The 27,101-nt window shown below is 39.5% G+C and overlaps 1 protein-coding gene across 5 annotated transcripts in view; it reads left to right on the top strand.

Annotated features, from left to right (window-relative positions):
* LOC120531412 (RIMS-binding protein 2-like) overlaps positions 1–27,101 on the top strand; it is a 374,849-nt gene that overhangs the window by 222,401 nt on the left and 125,347 nt on the right. For all 5 annotated transcript variants that reach the window (XM_039756810.1, XM_039756806.1, XM_039756807.1 and 2 more), the window contains 2 exons: positions 7,581–7,754; positions 19,928–20,059. In XM_039756810.1, coding sequence (XP_039612744.1) covers positions 7,581–7,754; positions 19,928–20,059 — 306 coding nt within the window. The remainder of the gene's footprint in view (positions 1–7,580; positions 7,755–19,927; positions 20,060–27,101) is intronic.

The following is a 27,101-nucleotide window of genomic DNA, read 5'->3' on the forward strand; positions in this document are numbered from 1 at the left end:
ATGATAGTTTTGGATAGCCACACACTTCAGTCCTTCACAAATGCAGTAGTTTACAAACATCGTATTTTAATTTTTCTTTGAGAAACATGAAAAATAATTGTGTGGAATCTCAATTTATGATTACATTTTTGCACACGTATGTACTATTGAGGGATTGTTTTATCTTGGTGGAGTAATATATGTATTGCTCTACTTTCCCCTATTGTATTATTAATATGCAGCCTTAGAATGCCTAATCTCACAGACTTACCACTGTATATAACTTATCCCCACCTTCCCTTCTATATCTATAACCTCAGGCAATTAGATGTAGTAAAAAGACAAGCAGGAGTTAAGTTACACATAAAATAATGTATTACTGATAATATTCATAAATAATAACAAAATGCAAAGTACATTTGAATATTGGCAACCATACAACCTGATAAAATGGTGATGTGTAATTCAGGTGGCACACAGACTTGCAGTTACTTAAAATGTCTCTAGTTAAGGCATCGTTGGTGCTCAGCTTTCAGCCACATGTCTGTTTAATATGGCTGCTGAGCTGTGCTCTTCAATGTGTTGTCTTCATCATCACAGGTTAGCAAGAGAGATGCTTCTTCCATCATATGTTGGTTAGAGAGAGAGATGCTTCTTCATCATATGTGGGTCAGAGAGAGAGAATGTGGTTGAGCAAGCAAATGTATAGGTTTTCTGTCCAACTCCCTACAGCGAATAGGATATCATGGTAGTTGAAGGCCTCTGAGACAAGCCAATTCCAAACAGCCATACCTCAGACCAATGGGTGAAATAGAACATCTTATCTCCTGCCACCCCCAAGACCATATATTACACTAACCTGGCTTTGTGTGGGGGATGGGGGAAAAGACTTTAGCAAAGAAATGCTCATCAAACTGGTTTAAGACACATCCCCCAAATCCTGTCGTAAAATTACAAAGAAAACTCGTAAACATGGGGGGGATAAACAAGAATGCCTCTCACCAAGGTACCACTAAATTACATTGGTTTGCCTAAATTATAAATAAAGACATACAAAACATTTATCAAGTTATATGTAAAATCTCACATCACAACAGGGACTTTTTTTTTTTTTTAAATCAGATGGTCACTTTATTTTAACAAGCAACGACCTGTTTACTCTTTACCCTCAGATCACATTCTATTTGTTTATCAAGCAGAACTGAATATTTTCATTTTCTACAAAATGCTGTAATAACTGTACAGTTCAGCAGGCTAAAATAACACAGTGAGACACACAAACACACTCACTATGCATTATTACTACAGGTGCTGTCATTGGTTCCCCTGTGGATTGGACTGTTGAATTGACACGATGGCTGTACATGAAGGGTTCTTTGGCACATGTTGCCCCTGTAGCATACAGGGTGTCACCAATGGTTTACCCTGCTCCTCTCCTTCTCCCTATTCCAGTCTCGGTTCAAGGTTGTTGAGATGACAAAAGTATTTTTTTCTGAGATGTTCAGTATGTTGAAAAAATTTTCTGTGGCCAGCATCCAGCGTAATGTTTTGTCTAAATTTTCCACTCATCTTTTTGTAGCATTATAGTCCATTATCATTTCTGGCCATGGAATCTCCTATCTCTATGTAGATCACATTGTGCACCAAGGATGTGTCATTTGTTTAGACAAACATGAAGGTTTTCACTGGCCTATTCTGTGTGGCCAGCAGTTGAGATGAGAGCTCAGGCTTAATTTTCCTTATTGTGCTAAGCATTGTTACCTTCCTCTTGAGGAGCTACATTCCCAGTTTGTGTAAACGTTATTGTGTATGGCCTTGTGGCCATGCAGCTTATGTCATATCCAGACCAACCCTCATGCCTTAATTTCTCACAGGAGTTCCTCCATCTGACATCTCTTTGCTAATGAATTTAAATCATCTGCTCTTCTGTATCTCTATGCTTCCCCTTGAGCTTGTTATCCATAGCTTTGGACTGGGGTATCTTTTTATGCAGATGATGCTTAGATCTATTTCAGTGTTAAAAGTGACACTTCATCACAGCTTTCTCAGCTCATAACTTGCCTCAGTGAAATTAAATTAAAATTAACACCTGAACAGAGTAAAACTCTTTAAAATTAAATTGCAACATAACTGAACTCCTGCAAAATGGCACTAAAGTGTAACATAACAAAACAAACTCCTCTTCAACCATTCTGGGTGATGATCTCATCAGATCTTCTTTTGCTACAAAGAATCTTGGTGTCACTTTGATTCTTCCTTTTCTTATTTCACCCATGTATGCCACATTAAGAAACTTCCACGTGTTTCACATTTCTTATATTTGCTCATTCCTCTCCTTTTCTAATGCTGAGAATCTTGTCCCTGCTTTTATCACATCTCACATTGATTATTGTAAGTCACTACTGGCAGGTGCCACATCTAATCTTATATCACAGCTCCAGTTGATTCAAAACTCAACTGCAAGAGTCCTGACACGAACCACCAACAGCGAGCACATCACAGCCATCCTGCTGCACCTTAACTGCTCCCTGTGCCTTACAGGATTGAATATCAAATTCTGTTATTAACCTACCCACTAAGGCCCTCTGATTCTGTGCCCCACACTAACCTGCACTCTGTGGGTGACAGCAGGGCCTTTAGCTGTACAGCGCGCTGACTGTGGAATGACCTCCCGAAATTAATTACATCAGTTGACATTCATTTGTTATAACTCGTTAGTTTAGGAAGACAATAAACAGACCTCACATTCTGCTCCTTCTTTCAGTTTACCCCCTCCGTCTGTTCAGGTACTCAGGGTTTACATTTTTGTCACAATTTATGTTATTTGTTCAAGAATTTTTTGTAGTATTCTATGTTGTATTTTAGTCTGCCGTGTTGTCTTTTATTCTATTTGAATGTTTAGCATATCCTGTATTTATCTTTATTTAGTGAAGATATTATTTGTAGCCAATTTTATACAGGTGTTCTTATTAGTATTTTTTTTGATGGCCCATTGTTTATAATAAGTGTCAAAAAGTAGAGTACTGTAGTTCTATATAATGCAATTAATTTATAGCATAATTCAGTGTAGAATATGTATTGCCGTTTTCTTCACATACATGTTTAAAAATATTAGATAGGCAGGCCACTGGTGTGAATGTCTCTGACCTCTGACAAAAAGAAACAGACTTCATGAGGGAGGCCTGTGGGCCCAATGTTCTCTAGTGGGCCTGTGGACCTCGATTGGCATTTGCCATAGAATACCAGAATTGGCAGGTCCACCACTGGCACCCTGTGTTTTTCACAGATGAGAGCAGGTTCACCCTGAGCACATGTGACAGACGTGAGAGGGTCTAGAGAAGCCGCGGAGAACGTTATGCAGCCTGTAACATCGTTCAGCATGACTGGTTTGGTGGGGGGTCAGTAATGGTCAGTCTGGGGAGGCATATCCACAGAGGAACGTACAGACCTCTACAGGCTAGACAACGGCACCTTGACTGCCATTAGGTATCGGGATGAAATCCTTGGACCCATTCTCAGACACTATGTAGCTTATGTCATGTCCAGGGCAACCCTTGTGCCTTAATTTATAATATAGTAATTAAGTTATCTTAATTTTATAATAATATAATCTTATATCACAGCTCCAGCTGATTCAAAACTCAACTGCAACAGTCCTGACACAGACTGGCAACAGCGAGCACATCACAGCCATCCTGTTGCACCTTCACTGCTCCCTGTGTCTTACAGGATTGAATATCAAATTCTGTTATTGACCTGCCCACTAAGGTCCTCCGATTTGGTGCCCCACACTAATCTGCACCCTGTGGGTGACAGCAGGGCCTTCAGATGTATGACACGACGTGATGGCAGAAACCCTCTGAACTTCACAATGATGCATATTATTTGGTTTGATGTACTTTTTTTCCTTCTCATTTTTATTGCTTCATTTCTGAACGGGTTCTTGACCCAACATTACTTTCCGGGCTTTGCCGAGACCTGCCTGAAAACTTCCAAAAGTAATTTTACGAAGTCAGTCCTGAAACAACAGAGATGTCAGTTCCGGGTCTGTAACTGTGGGTCTAGAAATGCGGTGACATATGGTGCTGTGGCTCTGCAAGTAGATAGTATTGATTTTACATGATATTGCACAGCTTTGAGGTCTGAAAACTTTTATATATATTCAAGATATCTAAAATATTAATTGTTCTTTTTCATATATTCAGTTATGGTTGCATCTAACAATAGCATGATATTGGATACTACAGTACTTCTGTTCAACTCAGTGAAATATACTGCAGTTAATTTAATTGTTTGTGTAGAATTCAGGCATACAGTGGTGTGAAAAACTATTTGCCCCCTTCCTGATTTCTTATTCTTTTGCATGTTTGTCACACAAAATGTTTCTGATCATCAAACACATTTAACCATTAGTCAAATATAACACAAGTAAACACAAAATGCAGTTTTTAAATGATGGTTTTTATTATTTAGGGAGAAATAAATCCAAACCTACATGGCCCCGTGTGAAAAAGTAATTGCCCCCTTGTTAAAAAATAACCTAACTGTGGTGTATCACACCTTAGTTCAATTTCCGTAGCCACCCCCAGGCCTGATTACTGCTACACCTGTTTCAATCAAGAAATCACTTAAATAGGAGCTGCCTGACACAGAGAAGTAGACCAAAAGCACCTCAAAAGCTAGACATCATGCCACGATCCAAAGAAATTCAGGAACAAATGAGAACAGAAGTAATTGAGTTCTATCAGTCTGGTAAAGGTTATAAAGCCATTTCTAAAGCTTTGGGACTCCAGCAAACCACAGTGAGAGCCATTATCCACAAATGGCAAAAACATGGAACAGTGGTGAACCTTCCCAGGAGTGGCCGGCCGACCAAAATTACCCCAAGCGCAGAGACGACTCATCCGAGAGGTCACAAAAGACCCCAGGACAACGTCTAAAGAACTGCAGGCCTCACTTGCCTCAATTAAGGTCAGTGTTCACGACTCCAACATAAGAAAGAGACTGGCCAAAAACGGCCTGCATGGAAGATTTCCAAGACGCAAACCACTGTTAAGCAAAAAGAACATTAGGGCTCGTCTCAATTTTGCTAAGAAACATCTCAATGATTGCCAAGACTTTTGGGAAAATACCTTGTGGACTGATGAGACAAAAGTTGAACTTTTGGAAGGCAAATGTCCCGTTACATCTGGCGTAAAAGGAACACAGCATTTCAGAAAAAGAACATCATACCAACAGTAAAATATGGTGGTGGTAGTGTGATGGTCTGGGATTATTTTGCTGCATCAGGACCTGGAAGGCTTGCTGTGATAGATGGAACCATTAATTCTACGGTCTACCAAAAAATCCTGAAGGAGAATGTCCGGCCATCTGTTTGTCAACTCAAGCTGAAGCGATCTTGAGTGCTGCAACAGGACAATGACCCAAAACATACCAGCAAATCCACCTCTGAGTGGCTGAAGAAAAACAAAATGAAGACTTTGGAGTGGCCTAGTCAAAGTCCTGACCTGAATCCAATTGAGATGCTATAGCATGACCTTAAAAAGGCGGTTCATGCTAGAAAACCCTCAAATAAAGCTGAATTACAACAATTCTGCAAAGATGAGTGGGCCAAAATTCCTCCAGAGCGCTGTAAAAGACTCATTGCAAGTTATCGCAAACGCTTGATTGCAGTTATTGCTGCTAAGGGTGGCCCAACCAGTTATTAGGTTCAGGGGGCAATTACTTTTTCACACAGGGCCATGTAGGTTTGGATTTTTTTCTCCTAAATAATAAAACCATCATTTAAAAACTGCATTTTGTGTTTACTTGTGTTATATTTGACTAATGGTTAAATGTGTTTGATGATCAGAAACATTTTGTGTGACAAACATGCAAAAGAATAAGAAATCAGGAAGGGGGCAAATAGTTTTTCACACCACTGTATATAGGACTGTTTTAGTACGTAAAAGTAGTGAAAATTGACAAAAATGTCCTGACCAGAATATAAACTGAATTAACATTTTGTGTTTTGTTATTTGATGCAAGAGCTTAAAGATGTGCAGTGAAAGGGGTGCCTATCCAATCCATTAACACATTTTTTTTAGGTTTCAGTATGTGCTGATCTTTTGGTCTAAAAGCTGATACCTCCTTCCTTTGTAAGCCTGTCCTTTCTTAATAGTCTGTGTTAAATCCATTTTACTTTGGAGGCTGTTTGACTGCAGTTGCCTAGTGTTAGAAAAACACCTTGGTGTCCACACCTAACATAACATTGCACAGCCTGCTGTTTCATTTTATTAGGGAAAAGCAGTCAGGACAAGTGAATTCTGCATGGCATCCTTGGACATCATCTAAGCATTTTAGTGATCAGCAGATGGATGAAAGGTAATCATTTGGCCTCAGAGCAGGATGAATCCCTGGGTGACAAAAGTGAACCAGGTGGTCAGAAGTCTACAAGTTGAACAATGAAGCATACAGTGTCTGCTGTCACCACCCATTGCATAGTTCATTGATTTTAGTTCTACTAATGAGAGCTAAAATTATAATGAAAAAATTGTTCAGCCTTCTGTTATAAGTTAGCTAAATCAGTAATACTGTATATTACTGTTTGTTTCTTAAATTGCTACATTTACATATTTGAGTATATTACATTTACAAATTTTTTAAATTGATTTTGTAACCAGAACATAAACAATTAATTCAGCTGCATTCAAAAGAGCATTCCTATGTCATGCAAATACTTTGCTGTACTTTTTTATATTTTACATGCAATATATATCATGACAGCATGGCAATCAATGTTCTAATATACTTACATTTCTTTCTAAATTGTGACAAAATTTCTAAAAATAACATATTCGGGCAGTTTCTTTTTTTATCTCCTTGTGAGAAACGTAATAGCAACAGTATAATTGTGATATATTGAACATCCCAGCATCTATTAGAGCTATCTGAGAAATAAAGTACAAGGATCTTGAATGGGTTATGGGCTGCCTCTCAGTCCTCTTAGTTAAATGAGTTGCTCACTTATCTACAGAGGGAGACAACGATTTCTGTTAAGGAACCCCATTCTGGCTGCTTGACCTCACCATCTCATTGATTACAATGATACCAAAAGTTTGTGATTATAAGCTAGTATAAGGTAACTGTATATATATTAACTGGTATAATGAGAGCTCTTTTGAAGGATTTAGCCTATGTTTCTCCCTCACTGTATGGCACTCGCTTGCAGTGCTCATATTATACCAACCTGCTGATTAGACGATCCTTTATACTTCCATATAACATGAACTATTCCAGTATAGCCAGCTGATCTACATTTACATGCCAAGTTCAGCTTTCTGGAATGTGGCCACAAACACCAATTTCAAGGTACTCTTTCTTATCCAGTCTATCACATGCATGGTACAGTACTTGACTTCACACATGGCTTTTTAAAGTGTTGATTATTTTTTTTAATAAATAATGACAATGTAGAATATACCATATACTGTTTGTAACTTATATTTAGATTTCTTATATGTTATAACTTAGTAGTGATTAGATTAATGTGGCTTATATGGCGATATGTTTGACCAATATGAAAAAGGGCGCACTTACTTTTTAGTTAATTTTTACTTTAGGTAAATGCTCCCGCACTGGTCAAGGGTCCTGGAGTAGAACAATACAAGAAGACTTTTGCCAGACAGCGTGCTAGGGACCTGGCAGCACATGCTGAGACTCTTCTTGCCAAAGATAAAGAAATTGAAGCCCTGCGCCAGGAATGCAGGGAGCTGCAGTTCTCAGGAAAAGGAAAGGTACTGTTTTTAAAATTTATATATTGCACAATAGATACAGTTTAAGTACATCAGAATTTCGAAGTGTTAGAAAAGATTAGATATTTTTGGAAAGTCTATAGCTAAATTGCTGTAAAAGATCCAGTTATTCCATTTAAAACAGTGCATCAATGCACATTATATTGAAATTCTTAGGTGCTAGAGATATCTATTAATCATTTTTAAAATAGTCATTTTTTAATACATCTGTAATGCGTATCAGGTTCCTGTCAGTCTTGTACCTTTTGGAATATTTCTTGTTAATTTCCTTATCTCATTTTAAAGCTCCCAAATCCCCACATTGGATCCTCTTCTTTTAAGCATTAGTAGTGCTCAATGAAATAAAATATTTTAAAAAACTGTTTTATTTATCTATACTAATAAAAGGCAAAGCCCTCACTGACTGACTCACTCATCACTAATTCTCCAACTTCCCGTGTAGGTAGAAGGCTGAAATTTGGCAGGCTCATTCCTTACAGCTTACTTACAAAAGTTAAGCAGGTTTCATTTCCAAATTCTACGCATAATGGTCATAACTGAATCCTACTTACGTGCATACAGTAATCCCTCCTCGATAGATGAAAATCCGTGAAGTAGAAATCATATGTTTGTATGGTTAGTTTCATATATTTTAAGCCCTTATAAACTCTCCCACACTGTTAACATTATTAGAGCACTCTAGACATGAAATAACACCCTTTAGTCAAAAGTTTAAACTGTGCTCCATAACAAGACAGAGATGACAGTTCTTTCTCACAATTAAATGAATGCAAACATATCCTCCTGTTCAAAGAATGCGTATCAGGAGCAGAGATTGTCAGAGAGAGAGCGCGAGAGAAAAGCAAACAATCAAAAAATCAATACGTGCTTTTAAGTATGCTGAAGCACCGTGATAAAGCGGCATTTTTTAGAGGAGCGTCCGTATCCCCTAGGCAAACAGCCTCTGTGCAAACAGCCCCTCTGCTTACACCCCCTCCGTCAGACAGAGAGAGTAAGAGAGACAGATAAAAGCAAACAATCAAGCACATCGTATATAATTGAGGAGTTTTATTTAATATGTAATACATGCTCTGATTAGGTAGCTTCTCAGCCATCTGCCAATAGCGTCCCTTGTATGAAATCAACTGGGCAAACCAACTAAGGAAGCATGTAGCATAAATTAAAAGACCCATTGTCCAGAAATCCGAACCAGCGAAAAATCCGTGATATATATTTAGATGTGCTTACATTTAAAATCCGCGATGGAGTGAAGCCGCAAAGTCGAAGAGCGATATAGCGAGGAATCACTGTATATACATATATATATATATATATATATATATATATATATATATATATATATATATATATATATATATATATATATGACCATAGCCTCCAGCTCGGTTGCTGTGTGAGGCGAAGTTGCGTCACCCATCACCACGCCTTCCACGTAGTTGGCTGCCTGCCTATATTGCGTCCCCCATACGCCCATATAAGGCCGTCCGTCAGCAGTAATCCAATAGACACGCTGCCGCGACGAGGCGTTTGTCATGCCTAAGAGGAATACGATATTCGCGAGATACAAGTTTAGTGAGAAGACGCAAGGTATAAACAAGACTTTTGATCACTTTGTAATGGAGTTAAAATTTCTGGTGAAGGACTGTGCTTATACAAACAAAGATGAGATGGTCAGGGATAGAATAGTGTTTGGCACAAACTTAGCAAAAGTGCGAGGGAAACTTTTAAGTGCCGGGTCTGAGCTAACATAAAATGAAGCCGTGGACATTGCACGAGATAGCACAAGCACAGCTGAGAACCTTCGATGCATGTACTTCGAGCGGGTCACGTGAACGGACTGTGAACGCAGCATGCAGAGAACAAGCAAGAGCTCCAAAGAGCGCTGAACAAAAAACGCATTACACAATTGAGAAGGCAACAAAAGAATATGAAGCGAGTGACGATACAAGCATATTCATAAGTGCAGCTACTGCGGAAACAAAGCACACAGTGGAAAAAGTCAATGTCCAGCTAAAGGAAGACAGTGCAAACGAAGATGAGATGGTCAGGGGTAGAAAAGTGTTTGGCACAAACTCAGCAAAAGTGTGAGAGAAACTTTTAAGTGCCGGGTCTGAGCTAACATTAAATAAAGCCGTGGACATCGCAAGATCGCATGAGATAGCACAAGCGCAGCTGAGAACCTTCGATGCATGTACTCCGAGCGGCTCACGTGAACTGACTGTGAACGCAGTATGCAGACAACAAGCAAGAGGTCCAAAGAGCACTGAACAAAAAACGCATTACACAATTGAGAAGGTAGCAAAAGAATATGAAGCGAGTGACGCATACAAGCATATTCATAAGTGCAGCTACTGTGGAAACAAAGCACACGGTGGAAAAGGTCAATGTCCAGGTAAAGGTAGACAGTGTAAAAAATGTGGGAAATTGAACCACTTCGCTAAAGTTTGCAGGACTGGGAAAGGTAAACCCATGCATGCAATGTGTGATGTCTCAGATAAAGAGGAAGACGAGCTGTTTATTGATGCAGTAGAAAAAGAACAACCCTCTGAAGCTGAACAAGCCTTTGTAGACATATCAATAGGAAAGCAAGGTGTAAAGCTTCAGTTTAAATTAAGTTCATAGACACGCTGCCACTAAATATTCGTAGGCAAATCCACAACTTAATACCGGGAATGCCTGTTAAACATCTTAGATTCACGAGTACCGATTTGGGTAGTGAACACTTCGATGAATGAAACCTGTTATCTTTACAATGGTTGACAAACATGGAATGTAACTTCAACACAACAAATCCTCCAAATACGAACCTGATTGAAAGAAATAATGATAATCAAATCCTTGACGACAGCAACACTCATAACAGACACAAAACAATTACATTGGCAATCATGTTACGTTATTTTTAAAATGTTTCCTTTTCTTTTTCATAACTTCTTTAACAAACTACTTCTCCGCTGCGAAGCGCAGGTATTTTGCTAGTCATTTATAAGCTGGAGGTTCTTATATAACATCTATTCATTGGCCCAAAGATTTCCTTGTTACATTCCCATTTTCTGTATCCCCCTTCGGGGCTGGGGCAAGAGGGGGCAATGCCCCCTTAAACAAATGTTCTGCCTCCTTAAATCAAACTTTTAGAAATTGAAAAAGAAAATAATAGATTGCCCACAAACTGAATATGGACAAAATTTACTACAGTAGCTGAAAAATCCACTGGAAAAGGCACAAATGAGATGATAGGTTTCACCTCTTGTTCGCTCTTTCCCTCTCTGTTCTGTTTGTGCGCGGCTCACACAGAACTCGGCAGAGATCCCCCACTCACCCTCCCCCCCAGCTAAACATCCAATCACTGTTAGTATGCAAATGACCTGGTGTCAGGTTTCTCAGTAGGCAGGGCTGCGCAGCAGTGGGAGGCTTTGAGGAAGCAGCAAATCTCTGTCGTCAAAATCATAGCGACTCGTGAGATAATTAACAACAACTAAAAAAATATACATTTATATTTGTACAGTCAATGGAGGACTAGTCCATTGTTCTTCTCACAGTTTCAGTCTGGTAGAGAAGTGTTTCTTTCTCGATCCCATAAGCACCACTGTGAGCCTGTCTGCTGCATAGAGTCGACTGGAGGACCTGTGTCTATCTGTCAGACCCCGACACAATGCCCCACTCCAGCTTTCAACTCTGCACTCCAAAGTTATCTCGTTTCATATACTGATGTAATCACAGCGATTTTAGTAAAGCTTATTCACTTTCCACCCCAGCTTCCAGCAGCTCACAAAGGGAAAGTTAATGCTGTGAGATGCATCCTTGTTTCCAAGCTTTTAAAAAGTGATGCTGCTGCTCCTGCCTGTACCAATAATAGTAGCAATGATGCTGCTGCTGGTACATCAGAGACAGCAGTTACCATGTCTACTCCTGTGGCATCAACAGGCACTGCTTCTCCTGTACCTCTGCCAACAATTGCTGCCCCAAAGCAACCCACTGAGCTACCCAGTGACTTAAATGGCAATACACCATCCCAGCCAATACTGGGTAGTTACCCCAAACGTGTATTTGGTGGTACAACATTAAGATCATTCAATCCTGCCTGGTACCGCACACGACCATGGCTGGAGTACTCTGTTGTGGGATGCATGCTTCTGTTTCCTGTCGGAAATATGGCAGCACTGTTAATGATAGGGATGTAGTTTTTACCTTAACTGGTTTTAACAACTGGAAAGCAGCACTTGATCGAGACAAGGGGCTACAGAGGCATGTGTCCAGCCACAAACATGTGCATGCTTCAACCATCTGGACTGAGCATAAAAGCAGAGAGGCCACAGGGGGGGACTGTGGATTCAATGTTGGTTGGTAAAACACAACTTGAAAAAACATTACTATGTCAAGAGTATTGGTAGTGCTATAAGGTTTCTCTGTGTAAATGAGTTGGGGCTCAGTGGGACTGCAGAAACCTTGAGACATGATGCAGCGGTAATGATGATGACATTGCTTCAGGTATTTTTCTAAAACTGATAGAATATACCTTAGAGAAGGATGAGAAGTTAGCAAGCATTGCTAAGGGTATCCCAAAAATGCAAAATACACATCTAAGGATATCCAAAATGAAATTATCCAAACACTGGCTGACATGGTGCTTGGAGAGGTCAGGAAAAATATGAAAGTGCTGATTCTGCAGGGTTTTGCCTCAAAAGTGATGGGACCAGGGATAGGTGCAATGTGGAAAATGTGTCTGTGATAATATGGTTTGTCAGAAATTCCATGCCAGAGGAGCATCTTATTGGGTTGCTTGACTTGCAACAACTTGATGCAGAGTACATCACCTCTGAGATCCTGTTCCACCTTTCTGATGCTGGCTACAGTGCTGACAGTATACTTAGCCAGTGTTATGATGGGGCTTGTGTGATGAATGGGGTTAGAGGTGGTGTACAAGCTCTGCTCCAAAAGAGGCTTGACAGATATGTCCCATACATCCACTGCTACAACCACCAACTGCACTTAGTGGTTGTGCATGCCATGCAGAGTGAGCCGTGTGTAAAAAGATTTTTTAGCCTATCTAGTTCACTCTACAACTTTTTTCACCACCACTATGTGCTCAATAAACATGATGCACCTTGTCTAAAAAGGCTGCTTGAGATCAGATGGACAAGCCACTATGAGGTGACAAGGTGCACTGTGGACAATCAAGAACAAATCCTTAGTATCCTATCTGAGATGACAGAGGATGATGATGCTGCAGTTGACCTGTGCACCGAGGCATCAGGCCTGCTATGCCAAATTAAGAGGCATCACTTCTTTGAGATTGGAAAGTTCCTAGTGCGGGTGCTTGGTGTCTTGAAACCAGCAAATGCTATTCTACAGTCTCAGTCAGTTGATCTGTGCAGTACTTCTGAGGTTGTTAGTACAGCACTGGACTCCTTAAAAAACATCTGTGAGGATGACTGTTGGGGAGTGGCATCCAACAAAGAGAAGGAGAACAATGAGCAAACACCTGGGTCAAAGTGTTGTGCTCTCAACTTTGGGCCATACAGACTCTGGTGACCCTACCATTTCCCCCCATCAGTCTCTGAAAAGATCCCTGCTCAACATCCTTGACAGGGCCATTTCAGAAATGGAAACTAGATTTTCACACAAGAATATTGACCTGATGAGAGCCATATCTAGTCTTGCACCCAAATCTAGCGCATTTCTAGATCCCACCCTGTTGCACCCTCTGGCTGTGATGGCTGGCACTGTAGCAGATGTTGTAAGTCTGGAAAATGAAGTTCTTGTGGCAAAACAGATGCTGCTCAAAAAATGTTCAAAGGAAACAAGGAAGCCTTTCCTGAGTTGCATAAATTGTATGTAACAGCCCTGGTCATTGGTGTGTCTTCAGCATCGTGTGAGAGTTCCTTCTCCACTTTGTCACGTGTCCTAACCCCCTATCGTCACACCATGTTACATAAAAGAAAGAGGAATTTGCTGATCTTCGCCCATGAGAAGTCCATAACAAATAACTTGGATATGGATGAATTTGGAAGACTTTCTGCGAAGGGAAATGGGAGACTGTTGTTGTAGAGTAGATTTAGGAGAAGCAGAGTGGAGCTGTTCAGTTGCAAACAGAGAGTTCAGTTGCTTGCAAAACAAACAAGCTTAAAACAAGACAAAAGAAGAAAAAAGTTCAAATGTTCAGTTCTAAATCTGTTGTGTTCTACAAATTAGTTTGAGAATTGTAGGAAAAGACATGGTGAATTGTTTTTTTTTTTTAATTACTATGCCAACCCTTTTTAGTTTTGTAAATATTGGCTATATTGAGAGGTGTTATTTTATTCTTACTTTATTTTGCAAATTTATTTGAGAATTAGGCCATCCGATTAAGATGCATTTTATGTTTTTGGATGTAAAGATCTGGAAGGGTATTTTATTTTATTCTTTTATTTTTTTATTCTGTTTTTCAGTTTTATTTTTCAAGACTTGGTAAATTGATTTATTTTTTTTTTTTATAACTTGGCCTACCCTTTTTAGTTTTGTTAATATTGGCAATAGTGAGAAGTGTTATTGTTGGGTTCGAATATATTTGATATAGGCCATCCAATTAAGGTAAATGTCATGTTTTTAGTTGTTATAATCTGATGAGGAATGTTTTATTTTATTTTTTGTTGTTTAATTTTTAAGTTTTCCTCCTGAAGGATTGCCACCTTATTGTGGTCAGGGGGTTTGCATGCCTCAGTGACCCTAAGAGCTACACCAGTAGAAGCTTCGCCTTCAGGTGGGACACCCAAGTTGGGCAGGTCTTAGGGTAGAGGCCTGACAAAGTGCAATCCAATTACATGACAAAAACAGTTATCCAGAGCACCCCCACCCCTTTCCCGCCTCCGTCGCCACCATGTGCCCCCTTCACATTTCTGTCTGCCCCCTTAAATATGCCTGTCTAGAACCGGCCCAGTCCCCCTTATCCAACTACCCCAAGCAACATCTTAGGTTCGATTTTCATCTTTCAGCTTTTGGGACCATGTACTGTGTGGCGTCCATCCTAAGAAGAAAAAAAATAACATCTCTTTTAAAGCCCTGTCTGACATTATTCCCTGTACTGGTTTGTGGTCTAACAGGAACAGGTGGAGCAGACCATGACAGTACAGAGAGTAGTGACTTGGGTTGTGAGTTGCAAGAATCATCTCCCCATTTACAAATTTACTGTATATATAATTCAAAAAAGAAATAGATTCAGCTGTACAAAATATGCATATAATGATAGCAATTACGCTTTTTCCTTTTTAATCTTCCTTCCATTGAAAAATTACTACTTGAGTTAATTTTTGTTGATGAGCTGTGATGGATGTGTAGAAGATGATGATAATAATAAAAGTAATAATAATAACAATTCTTCACATTTTTATAGCACTTTTCTTGCAACTCAAAGTGATTTACACAGTGAGTAAGAAGCCACTTCAACTAGCAATAATGTGCAGCATCCACCTGGATGTAAAAGGAGAAAGTGTCCAAAATAAACAATAAATCTTCCTTATGTGAGAAGATATGAACAGACTTTCTGATCACTACCTAGGAAACCGCATAACTATGCCAGCCTATGACAAAAGTTTCTATTTAGTATTCCATTACAACAATTTATTAATGCTGCCAAGCACATTCATGTAAACCAGGGAATTGAAAAGATTTTTTTTTTTTTAACTATAAATGGAAGCATTCTCTGTGCAGGTGGTATGTGTAATATGAAAAGACTATTTTTCATTTGATGAACAAAGATAGGAGCTCATCTCTTCCTTTCGACATTTTGTAGGCTTTTTTGTTTTTTGGACATTTTGACATGTAGTCCTGTTTTCTGTATATTTGTGCTGGAGATTATGAGGATGCTTGAAATGCAACTATGAATCATAACTGCCATTATCTGACAGCACAGAAGGCTCTTCGGCTTTGGTATTTTGGATCAGTGTCATTTTAAAGGAGCTCTGTGCATTTAGAGCTTAACATTTTATACTTCAAGGTGCTTAGTGTTATTTTGAACAAAACAAAAAAAAAACGTTTTATACTGGTGCAGCACACAGCTTATTAGAAATTAATCTGACATTCTATATGTATTTCTAATAATATATGTGCAAGAAATTACAAAAATATTTAACTAACACTGATACTAACCTTACAATATTCAGACTTTCAGAATTCAAAGTCTTGTTTTTAAAATAATTCAAAATACACTCCAACCTTTGCCCCCATTCACTTTTGCACTAGCATATCTGCACAACCCTTCAAGTAAGTTACAAGGTAAAGTACTGGACCTCACAGGTGATCTTGTTTTATGAATGCTATAGCACCCTCTGCTATCAAGAACATACATTTCAGAACAATAGATCAAGGAAATAAAAATTCAGATGCTTTCAATAAGGAATGCAGTATAAAGTTTGCTTACTCAGTTTGTAATAAATATGTATGTTTTTTTACAAATACTCTCTATTAGTGTGTTGGTATATTCTTGCTACACTAAGGGATAAGTTTAGTATTTTCAAGTTGATTAGAAAAAGCCTTAAAACTTATCTAATACTTTAACTTTAAAGTTGTAAAGTTTTGAATTTAAGAATATATGCCTTCTGTGTTTGTGAAGTACCTTTGTGATAAAAGAAAGAAGTTAAAAATAATTATTTTATCACAAATTCTTGGACCTCTTTTCTTGATACATTCCAGGCTTGTTTGTGTGCTTGCAGTGGCCACTGAATTATGACAACTGTAATAGGATCAACAGAGACAGTCTCAGTGTGTTGTGGCACCTATGAGCATATAATTGAAATAGATTTAAATCAAAATAAAGTGTATGAAAATGCAAAATTGAATCCTCTCAGACCGGAGTCCTATTCAGACTGTCCAAGATGGCGGGTCTTTTGGTCATATGACTGCAGGCATAAAGAGGTGAGTCCAGGTGGACAGACACCAGAAGTGACATTATTAGAGGAGAGCTTCCAGTTTGCAGAGGGGAAAAAAGAGAGCACATTATCATACAGTGGCAGCCCATGGTGATTTACCATTACCTGACCCATTAAACAGTCTCACACGTGTGACACCACATAATGCTGAACCCTGCCCCTTTACAATTTGTGTAGTTATTTGACCACAAAGCAAGATGCACGTCAAATAAGACTGTTGTAAAAAAAAAAAAAAAAAGCATATACGAGTTTCTTTGTACTTTCTACAAATAACAGTAAATCTGAGTTAAACTGATTACACTGCGTTGTATTTTTAATAAAAAAAATGTAGATTTTTTAAACAGCCAAGCCACTTTTGCTGTTTCATACTTTGCACATGCACAATGAAAACAAGAACCCTCAGAAAAAGAGTGCACAATAGAGCAGATTGAAGCACCTCAAACCAGTTATTTTTTTAAATGCATGATAAGTAACTTTTGCTAGTACTAGAAGATGTATGCACAATGTTTTTTGAGTAAGTACATTCATGTCCTTGGGGCCAATCAATCTGTAAATACATGCAGACTTCATGTAGACTGGGCACTCTGAGGCCGGAATGACAGGGCACTCTTCCAGCGGTAAATACATTTGTACTGATATTGCTAAACTTAAACCTGATTAAACTTGGGTAAATTGGCATTGCTAAATTGACTAGTGGTTGTGTGTGTGTGTGTTTATATTCGCCCTGTAATGGACTGCCGCCAGGGATAGTTTCTTGTGTCCGATGCATGCTGGAGACACTCCAGCTGGACCATGACCCTGCCCTGGATAAGTATGTTAGGAAGATGGACGGATGTATGGTGGGTATGAAGTGGGCATTACACTCCAATATGTTGTATTGGCTTTCTCCCATTCAAGTACTTAATGTATGCCTATAATGTCTGTACAGTTCATTTCACTTTATTGCCCGGTTCAGAAGCTCAATATTTCCTCTCACTGAAGCAAGTGTATGCTTTATAAGTCTAACCAGAGCAGGCAGCATCTTAAGTACAGTATAGTGAAAGAATGTATGCGATCATAAGTGTGATTTTTACATGATTATTGTCTAGCTGTCTACAGAGCAGAAAGAGCAAGGCTACTGCAGAGTAAGATGAACAGAGCCATTGGTGAAAACCAATAAAATGGCTGAATTTCTCAACAGTGGTTTGCTTTTTTCCATTTTAAAAATATGTGGTTATGGTGTTTTTTAATATGAAAATGAAAATCCAAGTAGAATGAATGAATGAATTCATTTTAACTGACTTTTAAAGGCAATCTCATAATTCTTGTTCTTTTGGTGTAGAGGGTGCCACTGAGTTAATGTAACCAGGGACCTCTAAAGAGTCCACCTAAGACATTATTGTATATTGTGTTATATGATGCTACACGACTTTTACAAAGTGGACATTTAATATAAATCAACTTTCTTATTCTTATGAAAACACAAGTAACATATAATGTCACAGATTGCTCTACTTCTAATCTTTTACCATCATTTCCTATCAAACCCATTGTAACCACTTTTCCTCACATTTTTTAGTTATAGTTTCTGTTTTCTCAAATCTAAACCTACGATACTATCCCAAAGTGTCCAGTTTTTATGCATCTCTAAGACATTGTTTCATATAATGAGGCTAATTATAGTATTAAACTTCTTTTTCAAGACTTTGAGTTTTGTCAGTCAGTCAGTCATTCTCCAACCCACTATAACCGAACATTTTCCAATTGCTCATATGAGCAATAATTATGGTTTGCATTGTAGGCTACCTTGTGTAATGATGCTTGGTAAATAATGAATAACAATAGTGATATATATCAGTATGTTATCTGTGTTATTATACTGTAGTAAAGAGCAATTGAAAACGTAAACATTTCTAAAAATGTAGGAAGCAAAAGGATTTGGGATTCAATATGCCACCTTCACTTAAAAAAAGTAGTTCAGATTACCTTATTTGAGAGTTAGAAAAGCAGTTTGGGATTCAGTGTGAGACCTTCACTTATAAAAATTAGTTCATGTTAACTCAATAGGGGGCTCCGGGTTTGGTTAACCGTATATACAATTTAAAGAGATTGTTATTTTCAATTCATTAATTTTTTATTTCTTGATATTTGCCAGTAATAAATCTGTAGTGAATGATTTATTCCGCCCTCCTCCCCCCCAGGGAGCGCTACGCGCTAGCCACTTCACGTCTCTGCCTCACGCGTTATGAAGAGGGGAACACAACGCATGCTAAGGAGATGCGGTCGCTTCTCGGAATCCCCCTCTTAAACGGTGATGCAATGGGAAACAAATACATTTTTTTACCTCCTCTATGCTCGATCAGCTGGCTTGCTACTGCTGCTTGTGCTGTGATGCGTGGTCTATATGTCACGCTGCGTGTCAATCATTTAAAAGCCTGTACAGCATCTGTCTCACTTCCTTGTCTCACGAGACGTTAAAGTGCCTCTGAGAAAAATCATGTCTCGACACAAGATTTTTTTTATTAAAATAGATAAATGAATCGCTAACCCTGAAATATTTTTAAAGGAATAGGCACCCAATAACCATTCACTTTGCCAGTTATATTATATAATATAATAAAGTTATTATAGTTATATAATAAAGTAAGCAACACTTGCATCTAAGTCTTAAATGCATCTGAATTTTATTTCTCCATATTTGTGTGCCTGATAATGTAAATAATCATTATACCGACTGAAATATGTATTTTCTATCTTCTGAAACCCCTCTTACACCCTTAGTCAAAAAAAGTACTGAGGTCTAAATTTGTCTTTTTCTGTTATTGAACCTGTTTCTGACATGCCGCCAAAAGTTAATGAGCCTGCTGCCGTAAAGTTTCTAAGCAATGTCTGTCTTCTTAAGGGGCATTTTTGCTAGTGTGCAGAATATGTGGCTTGTAACCTCACATTATCTAATAAAAGATCAGTTTCTCATAATCTAGACATTAGAAGCTCTACACGTGCTTAACTCAACTTTATATATATATATATATATATATATATATATATAACCTAACTATGGCTTGGCTGATACTCACATTACCAGATTTTAAGCTGCATAGGTCCCTGTTCTGGACACATAACTGAAGAATGTCTGACTTAAATGTAACCCACTGCAAATTACACTAATAAAGAATGACTCAGCAAAGCTTCTGGGCAGTAGTGATCAATTCCTACAAGTGTTCTGCAACTACATTGTGGGTTCATGTGCAAAAATAAAATGTTTTCTTTCAGCAGGGTATATCAATTCATCCAGGACTGAATGATTTTGAGAGGCTTCTTAGAGAGTCACAGAAAGAAGTGCTGCGCTTACAACGTCAGCTGGCAGTAAGTTCTTCAAATAAGTCCACATCTGACCATGGTCAGGTAAGAAAATTGTGAATCACATTTTCACCTTTAAACAATTATTTGTATTTTATGTTCTTAAGGGTTTAAACACTTTATTTCTAGAACTGTAAAATGGTCCTTTTTAGATTTTGCGTACTTAAGGAAAAAAATGGGTAACAACATTCTAAATATTGAAGAGGCAGAAAGCAATTCAGAAATGGCCTGGACCGGACCTGGCAGTTTAATATACAGATGTGAAAAATAATATTCACAGGCAGAATAAAATGTTAATTATGAATAGGATAAGCAACACTATACTGATGTAAACAACCTCTGGCAAACATTTTTGGATTTTTGGATTGATGCAACATTCTCACTGTCTAAGTTGTGTGAGTAGCAATTAAAAAGGCAAATAACATGCCAAAGGGAACATTATACTGAGATTGTATAGTGCACTAATAAGATAACTTTGGGTGTTTTGTGTACAGTTCTGGTCACCAAACTACAAACAACATATAGTAACACTTAAAGTTATTCATATTAGATCCACCAAGTGCATTACAGGAGTAAAGGGCATGTCATGCACTGACAGGCACAGTGAATTAAATTTTTAACTCTCAAGCACAGAAGGCTGTATGGAGACATCAGCCAGGGCTTCAAAATTCTTGAAAACATTGTAAAAGTTAATTCAGCAGGATTTAGTTAAATAGTGAATCACCTACTCAAGATAATCAGTGACAGTTAAGTGCATTTACGACTGAAGCAATAAAGAAAGAATCGTGGGAATCTGAAACAAACTACCAAGTCATGTAGTTCAAACTGAAACAATAATTTGGATTATATATTTGGTTAACTTACATAGGTAATAGCTAACCAACAGGCTTGATAGAGTAAACAGTGTACCCTTCTGTGTCAGTATTGTTATGCTGTCATTCTTATGAATTGGTTTTAGCTTTGAGCTGTATGCAAAGTTTGGCAGTTAAGCACTGAATCCAGAAAAATGGTACAGTAACAGTGCTGACAAGTTGTATCAGTCTGAGGATGAGTCACCATCACTATGAGCTGGCAAACTACATAAAAGAGTGATGTAAAAAAGTAAGAGCCTACTGGCCTTTGGTGCCAGTGAGAACTCATGTGGTGCTACATTGGTGTCTAAAATGGAATGAGGATAAGACCTACTGTTTGATTTAGCGAAGTGAAGAGTGCCGTAGAGACCAGAAACTGACTTGCTAGGCTGTTCAGATGAATTGCTGGAGAGTCTCGAGGCTGAGAGCCAGGATCTGGAATGCCATCTGCAACATTAGTACAGGAAAGAAGAGAGCTAAAAGACTGCTACCTCTGTAGCATCATCACTGCTTCTCTATCAACTAAAGTCTTTTGGCCTGGGTGCGTGGCTGCCTGCAAAACTAAAGGCGCATGGAGCTGGTGAAAAGTAAGTGTGGCAGACTTAAGTTGTCACTGACTTGAGATGAGCAACGTAAAGCAGGGCTGGTGGTTAGACTGCACAGAGGGAGAGTTTTAAAGCTGACATCCTGACCTGGAATGCTATCTGCAGTTATCAGTTCAGTAAAGAAGACTGACAGACCAGTACAACTTTAACTCCAGACAAGTAGGTTCACTGGCCCACATATAAGGGACAGATCACCTCAGGAGGGGGAAGCAGTGCAGTGTCAACACTGTATATGGTGGGGATGGTGCACTGCTGACCTCGACTCGAACGCGTGGGTGGGGGGGAATACTTCGAAGACCTCCTCAATCCCACTAACATGCCTTCCAATGAGGAAGCAGAGCCTGGGGACTCGGAGGTGGGCTCCCCCATCTCTGGGACTGATGTCATCAAGGTGGTTAAAAAAACTCCTTGGTGGCAGGGCCCCAGGGGTAGATGAGATACGCCTGGAGTTCCTCAAGGCTCTGGATGTTGTAGGACTATCTTGGTTGACATGTCTCTGCAACATCGCTTGGACATCGGGGACCGGGGGTGTGTTCCAACTACAGAGGGATCACACTCCTCAGCCTCCCTGGAAAAGTCTATTCGGGGGTTCTAGAGAGGAGGGTCCATCGGATAATCGAACCTCAGCTTCAGGTGATAGTGTGGTTTTCGTCCTGGTCGTGGAACATTGGACCAGCTCTACACCCTTAGCAGGGTCCCGGAGGGTGCATTGGAGTTTGCCCAACCAGTCTACATGTGTTTTGTGGACTTTGAAAAGACATTCGACTATGTCCCTCGGGGAATCCTCTGGGGGGTGCTCCAGGAGTATGGGGTACCGGACCCCCTGATAAGGGCTGTTCGGTCCCTTTACAACCGGTGTCAGAGCTTGGTCCGCATTGCCGGCAGTAAGTCGAACCCGTTTCCAGTGAGAGTTGGACTCCGCCAGGGCTGCCCTTTGTCACCGATTCTGTTCATAACTTTTATGGACAGAATTTCTAGGCGCAGCCAGGGTGTTGAGGGAGTCCGGTTTAGTGGACTCAGGATTGGGTCACTGCTTTTTGCAGATGATGTTGTCCTGTTTGCTTCAACAGGCTGCAGCTGAGTGTGAAGCGGCTGGGATGGGAATCGGCACCTCCAAATCCGAGACCATGATCTTCAGCCAGAAATAGATGGAGTGCCCTCTCAGGGTTGGGAGCAAGATCCTGTCCCAAGTGGAGGAGTTTAAGTATCTCGGGGTCTTGTTCATGAGTGAGGGAAGAATGGAGCGTGAGATCGACCGGGGGATCAGTGCGGCGTCCGCAGTGATGCGGGCTGTGCATCGGTCTGTCGTGGTGAAAAAGGAGCTGAGCCGTAAGGCAAAGCTCTCAATTTACCAGTCGATCTGTGTTCTTACCCTCACCTGTGGTCATGAGCTATGGGTAGTGACCGAAAGAACGAGATTGTGAGTACAAGCGTCTGAAATGATTTTCCTCCGCAGGGTGTCTGGGCTTTCCCTTAAAGATAGGGTGAGAAGCTCAGTCATCCAGGAGGGGCTCAGAGTAGAGCCGCTACTCCTTTGCAACGAGAGGAGTCAGATGAGGTGGCTCGGGCATCTGATCAGGATGCTTGCTGGACGCCTCCCATGCGAGGTATTCTGGGCACGTCCAACCAGGAGGAGGCCTCAGGGAAGACCCAGGACACACTGGAGGGACTATGTCTCCCGGCTGGCCTGGGAATGCTTCGGGATTACCCCGGAAAAGCTAGAAGAAGTGGCCAGAGAGAGGGAAGTCTGGGCATCTCTGCTCAAGCTGCTGCCCCCGCGACCCGACCTCGGATAAGCAGAAGAGGATGGATGGATCACCATACAGTAATACAGTGTTTAACACCTCTGCTGCATCACATGATAGTGTAGTACTCAAAACACCTGCTGTGCCATCTGACACTGCAACACTCAAGACCCTTCTGATGTGCCTTTGTCACTGGCCACATGGCTGCAATAGAAATGAAGGCCAGCCATTTTAAGAGAGTTTGTGTTCGGTTTTAAGGGACAGGAAGTTGTCACTAAATCACTTTATCATCCTGGAGATGACTCACCATCACTATGAGCTGGAATTTCATCATGCAAACGAACAGCTTCAAAAATTTGGAGCCTGCAAAGTCACATAATCTATCTATACTAATAAAAGGCAAAGCCCTCACTCACTCACTCACTCACTCACTCACTGACTCACTCACTCACTCACTCACTCACTCACTCACTCACTGACTCATCACTAATTCTCCAACTTCCCGTGTGGGTGGAAGGCTGAAATTTGGCAGGTTGATTCCTTACAGCTTCCTTACAAAAGTTGGGCAGGTTTTATATCGAAATTCTACGCGTAATGGTCATAACTGGAAGCAGTTTTCTCCATTTACTGTAATGGAGATGAGCTTCAACGCCGTGGGGGCGGAGTTTCGTGTGACATCATCACGCCTCCCACGTAATCACGCAGTACATAGAAAACCAGGAAGACCTCAAAAATGCGCTCAAGAAAACATGCATTATATAATTGAGAAGGCAGCGAAACAATAAGAAGCGAGTTCTGCTACTTCGGAAACAAAGCACGATGTAAACCTACACTTTAAATTAAGTTCATAGACAGGCTGCCGCTGGCGTTTGTAATTTAGTGCCTGCCCATAGAAGGCCGTCCGTCAGCGGCAATCCAATAGCAAACTGCCACGGGTAAATATTCACGGGTGAAGGACTGTGCTTATGGAGAGGAAGATGAGATGGTCAGGGTGGTGTTTGACACAAACTCAGCGAAACTGCGAGAGAAAGTTTTAAGTGCCAGGACTAAGGTAACATTAAATAAAGCTATGGACATAGCACGAGATGGCACCAGCACAGCTGGGAACCTTCGATGCAAGTACACCGAGTGGCTCACGTGAACTGGCGCAGTGCACAGATAAAAGCAACAGTTCCAAAGAGCTGAACAAAACCGAATTACACAGTTGAAAAGGCAGCAAAAAATATGAAGCGTCTGATAAGCATATTCATAAATGCAGCTACTGTGGAAACAAAGCACACGGTGGAAAAAGTCAATGTCCCGCTAAAGGAAGACAGTGTAAAAAACCCGTGCATGCAGTGTGTCAGGTCTCAGATAAAGAAGAAGACGAGCTGTTTATTGATGCAGTAAGAAACGAATCGATGAATGAAACCTGTCATCTTTACAACGATTGACAAACACGGAATGTAACTTGAACACAACACATCGTACAAATACGACCCTGATTGAAAGAAATAATGATAATCAAATCCTTGATGACAGCAACATTCAATAACACTCACAAAACAATTACTGTATATTGACAATCATGTTACGTTATTTTTAAAATGTTCCCTTTTCTTTTTCATAACTTCTACTTCTCCACTGCGATACGCGGGTATATATTTAAATGTATATATATACCCCTATCTACAGTACATACTCTCGCATAGACAAGCCACATGCTGTGGCTCAATTGTAGAGTCTTAAGCCTCTAATGCCGACATTCGAGGTTCGATTCCCGAGAGGGGATGCACTGAGTATGTACGCGCGCTACTGATTCATTTTACCTTCGCATCTCCTTGGTTTGGGACGTATGAAAAATATTAGGTTAACGCAGAATCATGTTACGTTATTTTTAAAATGTTTCCCTTTATTAGCACAAGCACAGCTGAGAAGCTTCGATGCATGTACTCCATAACGCGTTAAAAATAACGCATTTAATCACACTTTCAATTCCAAGCAAACGGGAACTTTTGTCAATGCATCATTTCCTGGTACATCCATTACACTGATGCACACATCACAGCTACAAAAATGTTAGAGTCGGAATAAAGCGCGTTCCTACGACTGATCATTTCGACTTCCAGCGAAGCCTTGATAAAAGCATGGTTTTGTGCACAATGAAAAGCAAGCAAAATTAGATGCATTACAGAAAGCGGACTTTGTGGCTCTTACTGGGGATCATTGGACTTCCGTGACCGTTAGTAATTCTAATTACATCTAATTACAAAATGTTCAATGATCACACTGTTTTAGCCTAATGTACAAAATAATTTTGGCTAAGGTTACTCAGAGTTTAAAGATTAAGTTGGTCAAATTACCTTTTATGTTTCTGACTTATTTTTTTCAGAAGAAAAACTGCACTTTATGTTGAAATTTTGGTTATTATTATTTAAAGACAATACTATTCTGAAAATCTACTTAAAGTACTTAAACTACCACTTTATTTTTAAGTCTGCCCAATTTTAACCAGGGATGATATTTTTGTTTCTGTTTTGAATTCAAATGCAGTTTAAAGGCTTTTTTTCAGAAATTAAAACAGCTTCAGTTTACAATATTCATGTCCATGTCTATTATTTGATTCTGTAAGCCCACTAAAACCGTTTTAAATAAAAAAAAACATTTGCGATTTGGGGCAAATTTTACGTGTGCGATTACATACGATTAATCAAGATTAATTCTTACACAGCCTCTAATTAATTGGATTAATTTTTTAATCGAGTCCCACCCCTAATATATATATATATGTGGATATATATATGTAGATTTGTATATATAAATGTGTATATACAGTATATATGTAGATATGTATATGTGTATATACAGTATGTATATATACAGTATGTGTATATATACAGTATGTGTATATATATATAACTGTGTATATATATGTGTATAGATGTGTGTATATATATATATATATATATTTATATATATATGCCAGCAACACTCATGACAATGACAAAACAATTACATTGTCAATCATGTTACGTTATTATTAAAATGTTTCCTTTTCTTTTTACTTCTCCGCTGCCAATCGCAGGTATTTTGCTATATATATATATATATATATATATATATATATATATATACAGATATATATAAATAGATAGATATGACAACAACACTCAATATCAATGACAAAACAATTACATTAACAATCATCTTACGTTATTTTTAAAATGTTTGCTTTTCATTTTCATAACTTCTTTAACACACTACTTCTCCGCTGCGAAGCGCGGGTATTTTGCTAGTCTATATATATAATTCACTAAGGCAAGACACTCATGGAAAGCACGGTGGAAGGGGCATGGATTCACTAAGCCGCCGACAAGTAAGACGCCCATTGGCACACGCAGGAACTCTCACCAACTCTAAGACCATTGGATACGACGACAACTCGCAGAACCACGCCCACAAACTCGGACGTTGCGACACAGGAAAAATGACGTCATTTATGTTCGTCTGTCGTAGAGTCCACATGCAGCTCTGAGCCACGTTTACTGTTCATAGAGGCATGTTTCTCGCGAAAGTGAATCGCCATATGCAGCGTGTAAAACAGATTGTGAGGGGTATCCCATGGGATCCTTAAAACAATCCTTTAAAACTGAGGTTAAAACACAATGAAGGAAGCAGTCTTTAAAAACCAATAAGCCCTGTGCCTCTGTTTCATTACCGTCTCACCTGCTTCACCAATGCAGGCCCTGCAACAGTCGAGACGCTCTCTCAGCAGCTGACCTTCTCTGTGCCTGACTGGTTCACACAGAGGCACCACACGACGCTGCAGGACTATCTAAGAAGAGGCATGTTTGTCGCGGCTGTGAATCGCTGTATGCAGTGTGTAAAACAGTTTGTCGCAGATGTG

The sequence above is a fragment of the Polypterus senegalus genome, chromosome 6 (genome assembly GCF_016835505.1).
Source record: "Polypterus senegalus isolate Bchr_013 chromosome 6, ASM1683550v1, whole genome shotgun sequence".
In the NCBI taxonomy this organism is placed as follows: Eukaryota; Metazoa; Chordata; class Cladistia; order Polypteriformes; family Polypteridae; genus Polypterus; species Polypterus senegalus.